Raw genomic sequence first — 19582 nt, forward strand, 5'->3', positions numbered from 1 at the left:
AGACAACACAGGTGAGGGGACAGGTGGGACGAGGTGGCACTTACGCATCTTAGCTGGGCAAGTGCGAACAAAGTGCCCTGGTTCTCCGCAGTACAGGCAGAGGTTGCTGACCCGGCGACGTTGACGTTCCTCTGGAGTCAGGGATGGACGGAGTAACCCCAGCTGCATAGGTTCCGGGGGATCCAGTGTGGCTGCGGCAGGAACAGAAGGAGCTGGGTGGGCGGAGCTAGGCACCCGTGGCAACATCCAGACCGGGCGAGTAGCTGCGGTGGAACGCTCTTGGCGGCGCTCTCTCAGGCGTCTATCAATTTGGACTGAAATGTCTATCAGAGCTTCCAAAGTTTCGGGAATGCCTACACGTGCCAACTCATCCTTCAGAGGCTCGGACAGACCCATGCGGAACTGATATCGCAGGGCCACGTTGTTCCAGTCTGTGTCAGCGCTCCAACGTCGGAATTCCGACACATAATCCTCCACAGGCCTGCGACCTTGTTGCAGGGCGTGTAAGGCTGCTTCTGCGGTCGCAGCGAGTTGGGGGGCCTCGTAGAGTCTAGACATCGCCAGGAAGAAGGTGTTCAGGGTGTCTAAGGACGGGTCCTTTCGTTCCAGTAGACGGTGTGCCCAGGCCTGAGGTTCGTTCGTCAGAAGGGAAATGACGAACCCCACCTTGGTCGCCTCGAGGGAGAAGGTCCTCGGTTGCAGGGCGAAATAGAGCTCACAGGAGTTGCGGAAGGCTCTGAACTTATTCCGGTCTCCCGCAAATCGTTCCGGAGTTGGGACCCTGGGTTCGGGTGGCATCATCACCACTGATGGTGGGGCATGGGCCCCCGGAGCAGCTGGCGAAGAAGCAGATAGCGCCTGGACTTGTTCTTCCAGTCTGCCATAACCTTCCTGTAGACTCTTTACCGCCTGGGTAAGGCCAGCCAGGTGGCGGCAGAGCTCGTCCATGGGGGAGGCTCCCTGCGCAGGCTCGGACATGGCTGTCCAGTACTGTCACGTACCTAGTAGGCGAGCCCGGAATGCAGGGAGCGGCCCCTCGTATCCCCTGGCTAAAGAACCCCTGGAGGTGGTAACAGGGATTCAAAAGTTCAGAGGGCACAAGTGCCTGGCAGGTGGAGGCAGGTCCGGATAGTCAGCAGAACACCGACAGCAAGTAGATAGGGCTGATGGCAATCGGCTGGTGTAGGCAGGCACAAGTGGGTAGACTGGCAGGCAGATGATCGTCAGCGGAGACAGCAGTCACAGGAAATCCGAACGGGTTGGCAGGAACAGCGGAGTCGGGTACAGGCCGGGTCAGCAGAAAGCGGTCAACACAGTACAAGAGGATGAGGCAGAGACGTGGTTAGACAAGCAAGAAGTCGTAGGCAGGCAGAAACGGATCGAGGTCAAGAACAAGCCGGGTAACAGGAATCTAGGCAACGGGTACAGGTACTGAATAGCAGGATCTCCGAACACGCTGTAGACTGGACAGCAAGAAGGGAATGGAGCAAGGACCTTAAGAAGCCTTTAGGGCGCCAAAACGGTCGCACGACGAGTCAGCGTGCCCCCGCGAGTGGCCGTGCGCCCGTTCGTGACCCCGCGTGCACGCGTGCGCTCGTTCATGCCGACGCGAGTGCGTCCGTTCGCTTTAACGCGCGTCAAAGAGGAACGACGGGTTCTCGACAACAGGCTTCTGCGGGTAATTCTCCCGTGTGCGACCGGGACGCCAGGACGATCGTGACATTGCCCCCCCCCCAAGGGGCAGCCTCCGGATGCCCAACTGAGCCATCTTACTCGGGTGGGAGTTCTTAAAGGCACGGATGAGTCTCTTAGCGTGGATGTTGGATTCTGGCTCCCAGGAGTTCTCCTCAGGTCCGTACCCCTTCCACTTGACCAAAAATTGAATCTGGTTCCGTCTCTTCCTGCAGTCCAGTATGGATTCAATCTCGAATTCAATTTCCCCATTGACCATCACGGGTTCTGGAGGACTGGTAATTCTGTCAGCGAAAGGATCCGGGACTGCGGGCTTGAGTAGTGACGCGTGGAAGACTGGATGGATCCGGAAGGATTCAGGAAGCTTGAGCTCAAATGCCACATTATTTAATTTCCTCTTGATCGGGAAGGGACCCACAAATTTCGGGCCCAACTTCTTGGAGGGGCAAGACAGTGTAAGGTTCAAGGTGGACAACCAGACCTGATCCCCAACCTTGAGATCCAGCTCCCCCCTTCTCTTTCTGTCGAAAACTTCTTGTTCTACTCTTGTGACTTGGTCAGGGTTTCTTGCAGAAGTTTGTTATTTACTTCAAAGAACCGCTGGTACCGAACACTCGGGGAGATTGCCAGACAAGAACAGTGGATGGAAGCCAAAGTTCGCATAGAAAGGGGACTGCTTGGTGGCAGAGTGGACTGTGTTGTTGTAGGCGAATTCAGCCATAGGCAGAAGAGAGGCCCAGTCGTCTTGGGAGAAGGACGAGAAACAACGAAGGTACTGCTCCAGCGTCTGGTTCGTCCTCTCGGTCTGGCCGTTGGTCTGCGGGTGGTAGGCTGAGGACAGACAAAGATCGATTTTCAGGGCTCCGCAGAGCGCTCTCCAGAATCTTGAGGTGAACTGCACCCCCCTATCAGATGTGATGTTGGCGGGGATGCCATGGAGTCTTACAATCTCCTTAACGAAGGTGTTGGCTGTCTCTGTGGCTGAGGGGGTGCCCTTCATGGGCAGGAAGTGGGCCATCTTGGTGAGCCTATCGACTATGACGAAAATCGTTGAATAGTTCTCCGAAGGAGGAAGTTCAACGATGAAATCCATGGAGATCATCCTCCATGGTCTATCAGGAACAGGCAGTGGCTTCAGAAGACCCCAGGCTCTTGACTTGTTGCCCTTACTCCGAATACAGGTGACACAAGCCTCCACATACCTCTTGCAGTCGTCCTTCATTCGTGGCCACCAGAATGTGCGTCGGAGTAACTCCAGAGTCTTGAATTCCCCAAAGTGGCCGGCCAATGGGTGGTCATGAGAGGAGGCCAGAACCAGAGTCCGAACTTCCTGGGGAACAAAAATCTTGTCCTCATGCCACAGAAGATCATTACTGGATGATAACGGGATACCGGATGGAGGTGTTGTGCCTATGGAAGCCTGCTTAACTTGAGACACCACATCCCCCTGGAGCAGAAGAAAGTTCCCCCGTAGAAAGGATGGTATCTGTGGGTGGCAGACTCTCCGGTTGACTGTACATGCGGGATAGGGCGTCTGGCTTGGTATTCTTGGATCCGGGACGGTATGTGATATGAAATGAAAACCTGGAGAAGAAGAGTGCTCACCTGGCCTGACGGGGCTTCAATCTCTTTGCTGTCTTGAGGTACTCCAAGTTTTTATGGTCAGTATAAACCAGGATCGGATGGGTGGCTCCCTCCAGCAGATAGCGCCACTCCTCGAGTGCAGATTTTATTGCCAGTAACTCACGATCTCCGATGTCGTAGTTCTTCTCTGCCTCCGACAATTTGCGGGAAAAGAAGGCAACCGGGTGGAGTAAGGACTTGGGCCCCTGCCTCTGGGAAAGTATCGCTCCGACTGCTATTTCCGAAGCATCAACTTCGAGGATATATGGTAGAGCGGGATCGGGATGTTTCAGGACAGAGGCCGATACAAACAAATCCTTCAGGATCTTGAAGGCCTCTTGTGCTTCAGGGGTCCAACGAAACTTCTGACCCTGTTTGGTCAATCCGGTAATGGGAGAGATAATAGAAGAGAATCCCTTAATAAACTTGCGGTAAGAGTTAGCGAACCCCACAAATCGCTGAACTCCCTTTTTATCGGAAGGGGCAGGCCAGTCCTGAATTGCGGAGATCTTCTGGGGATCCATCTCAATCCCTCTTACAGAGATGACCAGGCCGAGAAACTGGATGCTCTGCTGTTCGAAGACACATTTCTCGGTTTTAGCGTACAAGCCGTGAAGACGGAGACGAGTCAGGACCTTCTTGACGTGTTCTCGGTGGTCGGCTAAAGTGTGGGAAAAAATTAGGATGTCATCAAGGTAAATAATTACAAATAGGTCAAGGTAATCTCTAAAAATGTCATTGACAAAATGCTGAAATGTGGCTGGGGCATTACACAACCCGAACGGCATCACCAAATATTCGAAGTGCCAGAAGCGGGTACGGAAGGCAGTCTTCCACTCGTCACCCCTCCTAATACGGACGAGGTTGTAGGCACCCCGAAGATCCAGCTTGGAGAATAACTTAGCAGAACTTAGTCTCTGAAAAAGTTCAGGTACTAATGGCAAGGGGTAACAATTCTTAATGGTGATTTTGTTCAAAGCCCGATAGTCCACACATGGACGTAAGGAGTGGTCTTTCTTTTCCACGAAGAAAATCCCAGCGCCAGCCGGGGAGGTAGAGGGTCGGATAAATCCCTTTTCAAGGTTATCATCCAAGTAGGACCTCAGGGTACTCAGTTCAGACTCGGATAGAGGGAAGATTCTTCCGAAGGGGATCTCTGCCCCCGGGAGTAGTTCAATAGGGCAGTCATATGGCCTATGGGGTGGTAGAGTCTTGGCCCCCTTTTTACTGAAAACATCTAGAAAGTCATGATAATCCTTGGGCACAGCTTGCCGGGTTTCATCGTCTGCTTCCAAACAGAGGAGGGCCGAAGAGTCCCCGTTAACTGCTGGGCAACAATGCTGGAGACAGTAGACCGAAGGGAACTCAATCATTCCAATGGCCCAATCGATGCATGGGTTGTGTGCTTTCAACCAAGGCATGCCTAGAATGATGGGGAACAGAGGAGACTTAATGACATCTAGACATAGGAATTCTTGGTGAGTCCCGGCGTTGACAGCAGATAAGGGACTAGTCTCCTGAGTCACTGGTCCTGATTCCAAAGTAGACCCATCGGCCAGGTATACCGAGAGCCCCTTCTCTCTCGGTCTAAGGGGAATCTTGTTCTTCAGGGTGAAGGACGAGTCTACAAAGCCACTGCACGCCCCGGAATCAATAACTGCGTGGGTTGGGATAGTCCTTCCTGGAAGCTGCAAAAGAACAGGAACAGCCAGGTGAGAGGTATTATCAGACAACACAGGTGAGGGGACAGGTGGGACGAGGTGGCACTTACGCATCTTAGCTGGGCAAGTGCGAACAAAGTGCCCTGGTTCTCCGCAGTACAGGCAGAGGTTGCTGACCCGGCGACGTTGACGTTCCTCTGGAGTCAGGGATGGACGGAGTAACCCCAGCTGCATAGGTTCCGGGGGATCCAGTGTGGCTGCGGCAGGAACAGAAGGAGCTGGGTGGGCGGAGCTAGGCACCCGTGGCAACATCCAGACCGGGCGAGTAGCTGCGGTGGAACGCTCTTGGCGGCGCTCTCTCAGGCGTCTATCAACTTGGACTGAAATGTCTATCAGAGCTTCCAAAGTTTCGGGAATGCCTACACGTGCCAACTCATCCTTCAGAGGCTCGGACAGACCCATGCGGAACTGATATCGCAGGGCCGCGTTGTTCCAGTCCGTGTCAGCGCTCCAACGTCGGAATTCCGACACATAATCCTCCACAGGCCTGCGACCTTGTTGCAGGGCGTGTAAGGCTGCTTCTGCGGTCGCCGCGAGTTGGGGGGCCTCGTAGAGTCTAGACATAGCCAGGAAGAAGGTGTTCAGGGTGTCTAAGGACGGGTCCTTTCGTTCCAGTAGACGGTGTGCCCAGGCCTGAGGTTCGTTCGTCAGAAGGGAAATGACGAACCCCACCTTGGTCGCCTCGAGGGAGAAGGTCCTCGGTTGCAGGGCGAAATAGAGCTCACAGGAGTTGCGGAAGGCTCTGAACTTATTCCGGTCTCCCGCAAATCGTTCCGGAGTTGGGACCCTGGGTTCGGGTGGCATCATCACCACTGATGGTGGGGCATGGGCCCCCGGAGCAGCTGGCGAAGAAGCAGATAGCACCTGGACTTGTTCTTCCAGTCTGCCATAACCTTCCTGTAGACTCTTTACCGCCTGGGTAAGGCCAGCCAGGTGGCGGCAGAGCTCGTCCATGGGGGAGGCTCCCTGCGCAGGCTCGGACATGGCTGTCCAGTACTGTCACGTACCTAGTAGGCGAGCCCGGAATGCAGGGAGCGGCCCCTCGTATCCCCTGGCTAAAGAACCCCTGGAGGTGGTAACAGGGATTCAAAAGTTCAGAGGGCACAAGTGCCTGGCAGGTGGAGGCAGGTCCGGATAGTCAGCAGAACACCGACAGCAAGTAGATAGGGCTGATGGCAATCGGCTGGTGTAGGCAGGCACAAGTGGGTAGACTGGCAGGCAGATGATCGTCAGCGGAGACAGCAGTCACAGGAAATCCGAACGGGTTGGCAGGAACAGCGGAGTCGGGTACAGGCCGGGTCAGCAGCAAGCAGTCAACACAGTACAAGAGGATGAGGCAGAGACGTGGTCAGACAAGCAAGAAGTCGTAGGCAGGCAGCAACGGATCGAGGTCAAGAACAAGCCGGGTAACAGGAATCTAGGCAACGGGTACAGGTACTGAATAGCAGGATCTCCGAACACGCTGTAGACTGGACAGCAAGAAGGGAATGGAGCAAGGACCTTAAGAAGCCTTTAGGGCGCCAAAACGGTCGCACGACGAGTCAGCGTGCCCCCGCGAGTGGCCGTGCGCCTGTTCGTGCCCCCGCATGCACGCGTGCGCTCGTTCATGCCGACGCGAGTGCCTCCATTCGCTTTAACGCGCGTCAAAGGGGAACGACGGGTTCTCGACAACAGGCTTCTGCGGGTAATTCTCCCGTGTGCGACCGGGACGCCAGGACGATCGTGACAGCATTGTTGGAAACAATAAAAAGTTAATTGACAAAAAAAGTAAGGGTCCCAGCACTGAACCTTGGGGTAACTGATAACCTTAGACCATTCAGAGTAAGAATCAATAACCACTACCATTACTGTATATATACAGTACATACACACACAGCACAAGGCCATGTACACTCTTCAAGACTTTTCTTAGGGCTGCAGTTCCCCTGAGCTCCACAAGGTGGTGATCTCCCCTCTACTCAGACAAGAAATCTCTATGGAATACAGACAGGAAGTGATGTCAGGTACTGACAGACATCTCATTTGGGTAAGACGTAGAGAGAAGACACTTCAGGATCTAGCGGCAGAGGAGGTAATATGTAGATGAACCCCTTCAGTTGATTAATATATATTCCTTCCAAAGCTGGCCATACATGGTTCGGTTTTATCGTTCAGCCAGTGGGATGAGAGGAAAAAACAGACCTGTTTCCCCAATACACACATTGTAGAGGGATGGGGGAATCCTCCCCGCTGCACTATTGTATTTTGTATTCTGACAATGGGGGGCGCTCCTCCGCTCTCAGAATACACAGATCAGTGATGAAGCTATTGGCTGCAGCCGCTGATGGAGTGACTTTTATCCGGAGTGACCACACATGGATGGAAATGTGACCGATCCCTGCTGAACCAGCTGAATTTCCATGTATCTATGGTCACCATTAGGGATGAGCCGAACACCCCCCGGTTCGGTTCCCACCTACCAGAACTTTCGAACGGACGGAAAATTTGTGCGAACTTTAGACCCCCATTGAAGTCTATGGGACTCGAACGTTCAAAATAAAAAGTGCTAATTTTAATGGCTCATATGAAAGATATTGTCCTAAAAAGGGTTTGGGGACCGGGCTCCTGCCCCAGGGGACATGGGTCAATGCCTAAAATGTTTTTAAAAACTGGCATTTTGGCGGGAGCACTGATTTTAATGACGATTAAAGTGAAAAAAAGTGAAATATTCCTTTAAATATCGTGCCTGGGGGGTGTCTATAGTATGCCTGTGAAGTGCCACGTGTTTCCCGTGTTTAGAACAGTCCCTGCACAAAATTACATTTAACGGAAAAAAAGTCATTTAAAACGGCTTGCGGTTTTAATGTTATATCTGGTTCCGGCAATATGGATGAAAATCGAGAAAAATGGCATAGGTAGCCCCCCCCCCTGACCATTACCAGCTCCTTTGGGTCTTGTACGGATATTAAGGGGAACCCCGTACCCATATTAAAAAATGGAAAGGCGTTGGGCCCCCAGGCCCTATATACTCAACAGTATACAGGCGGTGCAAACAAGACAGGGACTGTGTAGGTTTGTTGTGTTAAGTAGAATCTGTTTGTAGTTTTGAACTGGTACATTTTTAAAGTGTAGCTCAAGTCAAAAAATCTATTTTTAAGTTTTTTGGAAAACATAGGGAAGGGTTATCACCCCTGTATAATTTTTTTTGCCATCCGTCTTTTTTCATCTCACTTCCTGTTGTCTCCTTCCGTTTGCAAGTAGGAGACGTTTGTAAGTTGGATGTTTGAAAGTAGGGGCCTGCCCTATATGCTCTGCAGAAATGGCGGAACAAGGTGTTGGTGTTGTCACAACACTGTAAGCCCTCAAAGTGAGTCTTGGTGGGCGCTGGAGCGCCCTGCTGTGAACGATTATATCAAGAATTGTAATTACATGCCATTGTTGAACAGTGGTAGAAAAATTGGGCCTTTGGTGGTTGTGGTGCTGGTGCCATAACACTATAAGTCCTTACAGTTACTCTCGGTGGGCACAGGAACGGACCCTCCTGTGAAATATTATATCAAGAATTGTAATTAGATGCCCCTGTTAAACAGGGGCTGAAAAACTGGGCCTTAGGCACTGCTTGCTGGTGCCACCACACTGCAACCTCTCCCAGATACTCTAGTTGGAGTGCAGGAATGAGCCCTGCTGCAAAGCATTGCATCAAAAATTGTAATTACACTCCCCTGTTAAACAGGGGCTGAAAATTGGGCTGGTGGCATCACCCAGAACCAAAAATGTTCTTCCAAAATATCAGCGGAGGAGGAAGAGGATAGACAGTCAACATAACAGGACAGTAACTCAGCATCAGCATAGGCAGTCTTGAAGGGATGTGATATTTAAATAAAAAATATTCAGTTACATCAGCTTCAGGTGCTTGGTAGCGGGTGGTGATCCTAGACTGATTCATTTTTATGAAGGTCAGTCGATCAACTGAGTCGGTGGACAGGTGCACCCTGTGATCGGTAACAAAGCCACCAGCAGCACTGAAGGTGCGTTCCGAAAGAACGCTGGATGCAGGACAGGCCAGTAGCTCAATTGCATACTGTGCAAGCTCTGGCCAGTGATCCATCCTCAAGACCCAGTAAGCCAGAGGATTTTCGGTGGGAAAGGTGTCCAAGTCTGACCTTGCCCCTAGGTATTCCTGCACCATGTAAATCAGATGCTGGTGATGGTTGCTGGAACGGATCATACCTTGGGGCTGCGGACTAAAAAATTGTCTGAACGCATTAGTCAGACGGCCACCTTCTCCACTGCTCCTTCTGACCTAAGCCTCAGCAACACGTTGTCCAGGACCAGGAGTTTGTAACCTCCCAGTCTCTGGGAACGCATTGCAAAGACCTTTCTGCAAGGCCTCCCAGAGATGTCTCATCCTCTGCTCCCTCTGCGACGGCAAGATAAGGTTGCAACCTTACCCTTTTACCGTGGATAAAGGAGAGTGGCCAGCCAGTAATGGTCCCTCTCCTTGATCCGAAGAATACGAGGATCCTTCAGCAGGCTTTGCAGGATCAGGGAGGCCATGCAGCGTAGGTTAGCTGAGGAATTCAGTCCGGAGTCCTCTGGGTCACTAAGGACAACATGATCCACAGCTACCTCCTCCCAGCCACCTACAAAATCATCCCTACAAGACTGCTGATGCTGAGTGCCAGACTCCACCTCCATGCTGACACAATCATCCTCCTCCTCCTCTTCCTGTGTGATGGGTGGGACAGCAGGAACACTGTCTGGATAAAGGGGGCCTTGAGAGGCAAGGAAGTCCTCCTCTTTCTGCCTCTGTTCTGCCTCAAGTGCCCTGTCCATTATTCCACGCAGCGTATGCTCCAACAGGTGGACAAGAGATACAGTGTCACTGATGCATGCACTGTCATTGCTCACCATCCTTATGGCCTCCTCAAACGGTGACAGGAAACTGCACGCATCCCTAAACATGCCCCACTGGCATGGTGAGAAAAAAACAAGCTCCCCTGACCCTGTCCTGGTGCCGTAGTCGCACAGGTACTCATTGATGGCCCTCTGCTGCGTGTGCAGCTGCTGCAGCATGGCCAACGTTGAGTTCCACTTGGTGGACATGTCACATATAAGGCGGTTCTTGAGCAGGTTCAACTCCTTTTGGAGCTCAGCCAGCCGAGCACTGGCATTAAATGATTGGCGGAAATGCACACAGACTTTCCTGGCCTGCTTCAGGACATCCTGTAAGCCCAGGTACCTACCCAAGAACTGCTGAACCACCAGGTTAAAGATGTGAGCCACACAGGGCACATGGGTCAGTTGTCTTTGTCGGAGGGCGGATAGGAGGTTGGTGTCATTGTCGCAAACCACCAATCCTGGCTTAAGCTGGCGTGGTGTCAACCACCTCTCAGTCTGCCCCTGCAGAGCTGACAAAATATCTGCCCCAGTGTGGCTCCTGTCCCCCAAACAAACCAGCGCAAGCACGGCATGGCATCGTTTTACTTGCGTAGCCCCTTGAATGCCTACGGAACACCGCTGGTTCCGAGGACAGAGCACTGGAAGAGGCCAGGGAGGAAGAAGAGGAGGAGGGGTGGAGGAGAGGGGTGTGTCACAACCAATAGTAGCATTTTGAAGGCGTGGTGGCGGAACCACCTCCAACACTACTGCACCTTGTCCTGCATCCTTCCCAGCTGCCAGAAGAGTGACCCAATGGGCCGTGAAAGACAGGTAACATCCCTGTCCATGCCTGCTGGACCATGAGTCAGCGGTAATATGCACCTTACCGCTGACCGCCCTGTCCAGTGAGGCAAGGACATTGCATTCCACATGCCGGTAGAAAGCCGGAATCTCCTTCCATGAGAAAAAGTGGCTTTTGGGGACCTGCCACTGAGGAACCGCACATTGCACAAACTCACGGAAGGGGGCCGAGTCTACCAACTGAAAAGGCAGCAGTTGAAGTGCCAGCAATTTAGCCAAGCTAGCATTCAACCGCTGGGCAGGTGGATGGCTGGGAGTGAACTTCTTTCTACGGTCCAGCAGCTGGGGCAGGGAAATTTGCCTGCTACAAATCGGACACACCTAATTCTACACCTTCATTCCTCTCAGTGCAGGTTTCAGAGAGGACTGAAGATCTAGTGGGGTTGGAGATCCCAGCTTATGAGGAGCAAGGAGAGGTCCGCTTTGTTCTTTGGTGTGGGTCTTTGAGGTAAGCTTGCCAACGAGCTGCATGGCAGGTCAACATATGTCTGGTTAAGCATGTGGTGCCCAAGCGGCTGATCTTTTGGCCATGTGAAATACGATTGAGTCATATGTTGCAAATAGCAGCGGTGCGATCTGATGCACTTGTCTCAAAAAAGGCCCACACCAAAGAACTTTTAGAGTAACGCGCAGAGGCAGCACCCTGCACAGGCGGAGTTCTGCGATGTGATTCAGTCGGTGTGCTGCCCCTAAGCTGGCCCCCGGAGGGCATCCTGCCTCGTTGGAGATGTTCCTCCTCCTCTCTCCCACCAGGCACCCAAGTGGAGTCAGTGCCCTCATCAGCCCCTACCTCTTCATCACTGGAGCAAACCTGGCAGTATGCTGCAGCTTGTGGAACATGACTGCTAGATTGCTGTCCTTCTTGAGCATCTCCTCTCTCTGCGCTCACGCTACTGCCTTCCTCTAGCTGAGTATCATCATCAGAGCCTACAAAACACTGGGCATCCTCCTGGAGCATGTACCCAACACTGTGCTCAAACAGTTCAGGGGACTCCTCAGGAGGATGTGGTGGGTCTAGGGAAGGAGTCACTGATGATGACATTGAGAGGAGGGAAGACGATGCGTTGGCAGCTGCTTTGCTAGTACCCTGAGACTGGGTGAGAGAGGATGAAGAGGGCTTGGTCATCCACTCTACCAAGTCTTCCGCATGATGCGGCTCAACACGTCCAGCTGCCAAAAATAAGGACAAGCGTGTCGCATGGCCACGTGCTGATGACGATGCACCGCGTCCACGACCAGCACTGTTGTCTCTAGACACAGAGCCTGCTTGCCCTCTTTTATTGGCTCGTGCCTGTCTGCCTCTCCTTGTTGGCCTTCCAGACATGGTAATGGCCTGCAGGGAGATGGGAAAACCAGCAATTGGGTAGTGTATATTGTGCTGGAGGCACACAACACCCACTAACTCCTGCAGATGCCTATATGATAGAACACCAGCAATAAAGGGTAGATACAGGTGTATATTGTGCTGTGCTGGAGGCAAACAACACCCACTAACTCCTGCAGTTGCCTTTATTATAGAACACCAGCAATTAAAGGGTAAATACCGGTGTATACTGTGACGTGCTGGAGGCACACAACACCAACTAACTTCTGCAGATGGCTCAATTAGAGAAGAGCAATATAGGTAGCTACAGGTGTATACTGCGCTGGAGGCACACAACACCAACTAACTCCTGCAGATGGCTCAATTAGAGAAGAGCAATATAGGTAGATACAGGTGTATACTGCGCTGAAGGCACACAGACAACACCCACTAACTCCTGCAGATGCCCGAACACTACACAAGGCCGCCGCGCTGGCGGCCTTATATAGTGTGGGGCGTGGACTACACAGCCTGAGCTATAATTGGCCACAGGCAATCATGGCTCTCCTCGTTGCCGGCGCTGTGATTGGCCAAGCATGCAGGGTCACAGTGCATGCTTGGCCAATCATGAGCCAACAATGCACTGCGATGGCGCAGTGCATTGTGGGTCATGAGCGCCACGTGAATTTGGCACGAACGGCCCACAGAGTTCTGGCTTCGCCGAACGTGCGAACAGCCGGTGTTTGAGTTGAACATGCGTTCGACTCGAACACCAAGCTCATCCCTAGTCACCATAAGTGACTTCCTCCCCCCCCCTTCATCTCCTTCATTATGTAAGTCATGCTGAGATCATCTCCCATTGGCTGAGCAATATTCTCATTTGTCTCTGAGCTCCTTCTTGCTATTCATCGTCCTGCCTGTTGTTTCCTTGGATCGATTTTCTGTGTAGTGACCCCGGCTTCATCTCTTGGATGCGCTCGTCTGTTGCTTGTCCTGACCTTTATCCTGATTCCTGGATCTCCTCCTCATCTCTCCTCCATATCCTCTTACACAGCTTTTCTCCACACCTGCAGTGATCCTGGGGGGTGGAAACTTGGCACCAGCACTCAGCAAAATCCATCCTCACCATTAGGAGCTCTGGGGAAAATTGTCTGCTATTTACACTCCGTTCCTCCGCACGTCACCTGATCACATGAGAGCTTACTTTCACACATTCCTGACAGATTTCTGTATGGTAAAGGTCAAAGTTCACTCTTCAGTTTAGGAGAGGAAGGACACACCCAGGAGCAATGATTTGGTTTTCACAGGAGCCTCATATAGAGGACCCTCAAATCTCCCCATTCAAATGTCCCTCCATCCAGAGTCTATATGTCCTATGACATCACACTGACATCACAGCTCCTCCTCCCAATGTCCCTCCATCCAGCTCTTTTTCTTGGTCTGATGCTCTTAGCATCCTCACCAGCAATGTGGGACTGTTGGTCCTGCGTTGTATGTAATGATGTCAGAATGCCTATAGCAATCATTTAACTGTACAGTGTGGGGGTCCTGTGTGGGTAAATTATATCTCAGTCTGAAGTGGGGCTTTAATAAAATGGAGACCTGAATGGTGAGGTGAGGAGGATTCTGGGAATATCATTTGATTTTGCTATTTGTGTTCAGATCTAGAGTTTTCCTCCTGTGAAGTCTGGAGATCATATGACCATCACATTGCCTCCACCTCCCTCCCTGATAGAATAGAGAAATACAAAGAAGATTCTAGAAGTCACCAGAGAGATGATGGAGGAGAGGTGAGGAGGATTCTGGGAATTCTGGGACATTATCCAGTAACAGACAAGGGATGTGTCTGGATGGTGACTGTATCATTGTGTGTGTCAGGTTCCTATAAGGTGTCAGGATGTCACTGTCTATTTCTCCATGGAGGAGTGGGAGTATTTAGAAGGACACAAGGATCTCTACAAGGACGTCATGATGGACAATCAGCCGCCCCTCACATCACCGGGTAAGAGGAGACTTTATTGTAAAGGAGAGAGCAGTACGGAGGCTCCACCTAGATCCCCCATCATCTGATAAACACATAGAAACAATGTATTCAGTCAGTGTGTGTGTTTCCTACAGATGGATCCAGTAATGGGAACCCACCAGAGAGATGTCCCCGTCCTCTGTATTCCCGGGATTCCACACAGGAAGGTCACACCGTCCCCCACCATCATCAGGTAGATGAGGAACAATCACTGATCGTATCATTAGGATCTGTACATTATCTGCATTGTTACCATTGATGTCATTTTTATTATATATTCAGAGTGGAAACCTGAGAGATTCTAAAGTTGAGGTTAAAGAAGAGATAAAAGAGGAGGATGATGAGGATGGGGTGATGGAGGAGTCTCTAAAAGAACACAAAGATCTGTACCCAGACACCATGGTGGAGTCATCCAGCTACAGAAACCCACCAGAGAGATGTCCCCATCCTCTGTATTCCCGGGATTCCACACAGGAAGGTCACACCATCCCCCGCCATCATCAGGTAGATGATTGACAATTATTGGTAGTTCTGATTCATACATAGCATGTTTGTTATGTAGCGCCCTGCTCCTGATGAGCAGACGCTATTGTTTTTTTCTTAAATGTAATTATCTGAAGCTGTAGTTTGGCTCAGACTAATTTCTCTAAAGTTCTGGTTTCTGTGCCAGTTCAGCTGGGTTGCACTGATTCCCACCTGACCGTAGGTGTCACTGTCACCGTCGGTGGGTGTGGAACAGCAGCAGGCTGGAACGTATTGAATACCGCCTCTTGCTCAGAAATAGTTCAGTGGGTGTGGTTTCCCTGCTGTGCATTCTGGGAGAGGGTATTTAAGGTACCGACGCCATTTTTGTGGGTTCGTTGTTTTCTGGGGTCCGTGATCCCAACCCCAGGGCCCTCCTGGCCTGGGGTCTGTGACGCATGGTCCTGCGCCTCGGGGGCCTGCTGGCCCGAGGCTCTGCAACTGAGAGTGTGGGCCCAGGAATGTCTTGTGGCCTACTGAACCAGGGGTGGTCCTGTGCTGTCTCGCCTGCGGGGAGAAGCCGAGAAAAGCTGAGGGATCCAGGGGAGGACTTTTCCAGTGGAGGACCGAGTGCAAGGCTGGTGTCTCTGGAGGAGCCTGGAGACTCAGTTTGAGGACGCATCCCAGATCAATATCCTTACAGTATCGCCGGGTTGGCTGAAAGTATCTGGTACTGTATGGTAGTTCTTCCTAAAAGCTCTCAAGAATCTCTAAGTTCAATTAACAAGTCTGTGGCAGAGACTTTGTTTGGCATCTCATCGGCTGCTAGGTCAAGTGAGAGGGGCCTATCCGGTGATTGCTGGATCCAGTCTGTGGAGCTGTTTGTCCTCTGGATCTGACTGATACCTCTAACCCGCAATTACTAGGTGCCTGAACTCCCCTTATCCTCTAACCCTCTATTGAAGGACTGTGTCTTGTGTCTTTCTTTGGTGTTACCCTTAAATAAATCTACAAAAAGGACCACGTGTCTGATCTATCTTCATTTGGGCTACTTTCCACGGGACTCCCCTGGATGAAGAGGCGAGCAAAAGAGGTAACGGTAATCCCGAATAAAACCAGCAGCTCCATCGGGGGTTAGTACTACAGTTACAATGAATGTTTTATTATATCTTTCAGAGTGGAAACCTCGGGGATGATAATATTGATGTTAAAGAAGAGTATAAAGAGGAGGATGAGGAGTATGGAGTGATGGAGGAGTTTTCAGAAGGACACAAGGATATGATGGAGCCACCAAATACCAGGAACCCACCAGAGAGATGTCCCCGTCCTCTGTATTCCCGGGATTCCACACAGGAAGGTCACACCATCCCCCACAATCATCAGGTAGATGAGGAATAATCACTGATAGTATCATTAGGATCTGTACATTATCTGCATTGTTACCATTGATGTCATTTTTATTATATATTCAGAGTGGAAACCTGAGAGATTCTAAAGTTGAGGTGAAAGAAGAGGAGACTTATGTGAGCGATGATCAGCAGTCTATGGAGGAGGATGGAATAATGAGGCTCATTCTAGAGGAGGACACTCCTACAGAGATCAGCACAGGTGGGTCATTAACACTAAATACATTCCTCCACCCATACTGCTCACTGATTGGTCCAGAGTAGGGCGGGGGCTGGGTGATATCAGCCTGTAATCCCCTGGTCACTTTCCTGAGCTGTGTTCCCCGTCCTGTATTCCTGGATTTCTCTCCGATAATCTTCCTTCTCTGTGCTGCCGACACAATTTATGTATCTAGACTGGATTTATGGAGATTCTGGGGATCAGCTGGCAGCAAAATGTGGATTTTCACCATACATGTTACTAGATCTAGGCACCTGGGGTATGTGATTTGGGTCTTCTGCCCCATACCCGGGTATGACAAGATCTCTGACAGAACAATCCCCCCAGGATTACTTGCTCTGTTGTCTGCTGGCTGTGCCGGGTGGAGGGATATGTCTGTATAGTCTCAGACCCAAGTCACTGAGTGCAGTCTCGGGAGATGGGAGGCAGCGGTGTGGGACCTCTGCAACTTGTCTCAACTCAACTTGTTTCCTCTCCAAATCCCTTAATCCATTTGCTATAACCGAAACCTGGCTCCAGGAACTCAGAACTACCTCCCCAGCTGTCCTGTCCCACAGTGGTCTCTTCTGGACTCACTCCACCAGACCCAGTGGACAAAAAGGAGGCGGCGTCGGACTTCTCCTCTCCCCACAATGCACCCTCCAGGTTCTTCCCACACCTCCCTCTCTTTCCTCCTGCTCTTTCGAAGTGCACTGCATTCGTCTTTTCTCCACACATTGTCTGAGGGTCACAGTCATTTATCGGCCTCCTGGACCAATGTCACACTTTCTGGGTGACTTCTCTGCATGGCTACCGTACTTTCTCTCATCTGAAGTACCTGCCATCATCCTAGGTGACTTTAACATTCCAATCAATGTTAATACTGCAACCACTTCTCAAGTGCTCATCCTAACCTCCTCTTGTAACCTAACACAATGGACGCAAACCACCACTCACTCCAACAACAATACTTTCGACCTCGTATTCTCCTGCACTCCCTGCAATCTCTCTAATACACCCTTTCCTCTCTCTGATCACAACCTTATCCATTTCACTCTCTCCTTGTCTTCTACATCCCATGCTGCCAAACCACAAACCACTACCTGTAGTGACCTTCGCAACCTCAACCCTTCCCTTCTTCATTCTGCTACTGATGGCCTTTATGACAAAATCGCACCCCTGTCCAGACCTAACCACTTCCATCTACAACACCACGCTGTCATCCTCCCTAGACGTTCTTGCTCCTCTTGCTACACGCAGAACAAGGCCCCATCTGCCACAACCCTGGCAAACAGACGACACCAGAAGTCTCAAGAGACACAGCCGTGCTCTTGAGCAAGCATGGCGTAAATCTAAATCCCTGCAAGACTTTACCCTCTACAAATCTGCCCTTCTCAAATACAACCCCTGCCTTCACACTGCTAAACAAACCTACTACAACACTCTCATCAAAACCCTCTCATTCAAACCTCGTCAACTCTTTTCTACCCTTAATTCCTTACTTCACCCCCCACTGCCCCCACCCACCAACTTGCTTACCGCTCAACAGATTGCCAACCATTTCAAAAGCAAAATCGACACAATTCACAAGGAGATATGCAGCATTCAACTTCCTCCCCTACCCAACACATCAGGTCCAACACCACACTCAATACTCTCCTCCTTCTGCCCAGTTACCACCAATGAAGTTGATAAACTCCTCTCCATGGCCCACCTCACCACCTGTCCCCTGGACCCTATCCCCTCACAATTTCTGCGACCACCTTCCCTCTCTATCCTAAACTCCCTAACCCACATCTTCAATCTCTCCCTCTGCTTTGGCACCTTTCCTTCCCTGCTCAAACATGCACTGGTTACCCCCATACTTAAAAAACCTTCACTAGACCCCACCTGTTTGAATAACTTAAGACCCATCTCCCTGCTCCCATTTGCCTCCAAGCTTATCGAACGCCTTGTCCATGACTGAATGAGTCGCTATCTCACAGACAACAACCTTTTGGATCCCCTACAGTCTGGCTTCTGCCCACAACATTCTACTGAAACTGCCCTACTAAAACTCACCAATGACCTACTAACTGCTAAAACCAATAGGCACTACTCCATACTCATACTTCTAGACCTCTCTGCTGCCTTTGACACAGTTGACCACCTGCTCCTCCTCAGCAAATTACCCTCCCTTGGCCTCCGTGATTCTGCTTTATCCTGGTTCTCCTCCTACCTATCTCAGCGCACTGTGAGTGTCACTTACAACTCCATCTCCTCCACTCCTCTTCCTCTCTCTGTTAGGGTACCCCAAGCCTCTGACCTTGGGCCCCTCCTATTCTTGCTCTATACCTCTTCCCTGGGCCAGTTGATAACCTCCCATGGCTTCCAATACCACCTCTATAACGACGACACCCAGATCTATCTCTCCAGTCCTCAACGCACCCCCTCAATCTCCTCCCAGATCTCAAACTTACTGAATGACATCGGTATGGATGTCACACCACTTCTTGAAACTCAATCTTTCTAAAACTGAGCTTGTAATAGTTCCGTCTTCCCAGTCCCCCTACATGACTTTACCATTAAGATCAACAGCACAACCACTGGTCCCTCCACACATGCCGGGGTCCTGGGTGTAATCCCTGACTCTGACCTCTCCTTCAGTCTCCACATCCAATCACTGGCTAAATCCTGCCGCCTTCACCTCCGCAACATCTCCAGAATTCCACCTTCCTGACTAATTACACCACAAAGCAACTCGTTCTCTCCTTGATTATTTCCCTCCTTGACTACTGCAACTCTCTCCTTAATGGCCGACCCTTACACAGGCTCCTCCCCCTTCAGTCTAATATGAATGCTGCTGCTAAACTAATACACCTCACTAACCGATCCGTGACTGCTGCTCCTCTCTGCCAATCCCTTCACTGGCTTCCCCTCCCCCACCGTATAAAATTCAAAATGCTAACCATAATATACAAGGCCATCCACAACATCGCCCCTCAGCTACGTCACCAACCTCAAATTATTTGTATATTCGATGAATGGACGAGTGTAGTTCTAAAATTCCACTTGCTTTTAACATTAAATTTTAAAAATGAATGTAACTTCTGAGCAAAAACCATGTACCCTTTTTGAAAACTTGTTCGATCAAGAAAAGTTTTCTTTTCTGCTCCTTTGAATTTTCCCGTCACTGTGGTGGAAAATGAACGCTGATTTGACCCCACTAATGGTTAGAAAATTGGATGAATGTTTAAAAAAAAAAAAAAAAAAAAAGAGTTTGTGTACAGGCAGCATAAGTGACATCAGGTGCAGGGAGCTTGTACCCACCTACCTGTCTATGACAAGGGAGTCTGTCATCCATCATATTATATTACACTCCTGTCTGATCATCTGCAAAACAGCGTTTTACCTCTTTTACACTTTAATAATGTTGATCTCTGATTCTGATAT

At 50.7% G+C, this 19582-nt stretch overlaps 2 protein-coding genes across 4 annotated transcripts in view; one reads left to right on the forward strand and one right to left on the reverse strand.

The window, feature by feature from the left end:
• LOC143986899 (uncharacterized) overlaps nucleotides 1-19582 on the reverse strand; it is a 549767-nt gene that overhangs the window by 113173 nt on the left and 417012 nt on the right. The gene's annotated exons all lie outside the window — the stretch shown is intronic.
• LOC143989596 (uncharacterized) overlaps nucleotides 6997-19582 on the forward strand; it is a 20864-nt gene continuing 8278 nt past the window's right edge. Inside the window, exons 1-7 of one of the 3 annotated variants that reach the window (XM_077489806.1) lie at nucleotides 7035-7107; nucleotides 13723-13850; nucleotides 13939-14062; nucleotides 14179-14276; nucleotides 14366-14587; nucleotides 15722-15928; nucleotides 16018-16153. In XM_077489806.1, coding sequence (XP_077345932.1) covers nucleotides 13978-14062; nucleotides 14179-14276; nucleotides 14366-14587; nucleotides 15722-15928; nucleotides 16018-16153 — 748 coding nt within the window. In that variant the 5' untranslated portion in view covers nucleotides 7035-7107; nucleotides 13723-13850; nucleotides 13939-13977. Of the gene's footprint in view, nucleotides 7108-13722; nucleotides 13851-13938; nucleotides 14063-14178; nucleotides 14277-14365; nucleotides 14588-15721; nucleotides 15929-16017; nucleotides 16154-19582 lie in introns of all 3 variants that reach the window. The other 2 variants (XM_077489805.1, XM_077489807.1) reach the window with 2 other exon arrangements.

The sequence above is a fragment of the Lithobates pipiens genome, unplaced genomic scaffold, assembly GCF_037356315.1.
Source record: "Lithobates pipiens isolate NorthernLeopardFrog02 unplaced genomic scaffold, aLitPip1_a1.2 Scaffold_18, whole genome shotgun sequence".
In the NCBI taxonomy this organism is placed as follows: domain Eukaryota; kingdom Metazoa; phylum Chordata; class Amphibia; order Anura; family Ranidae; genus Lithobates; species Lithobates pipiens.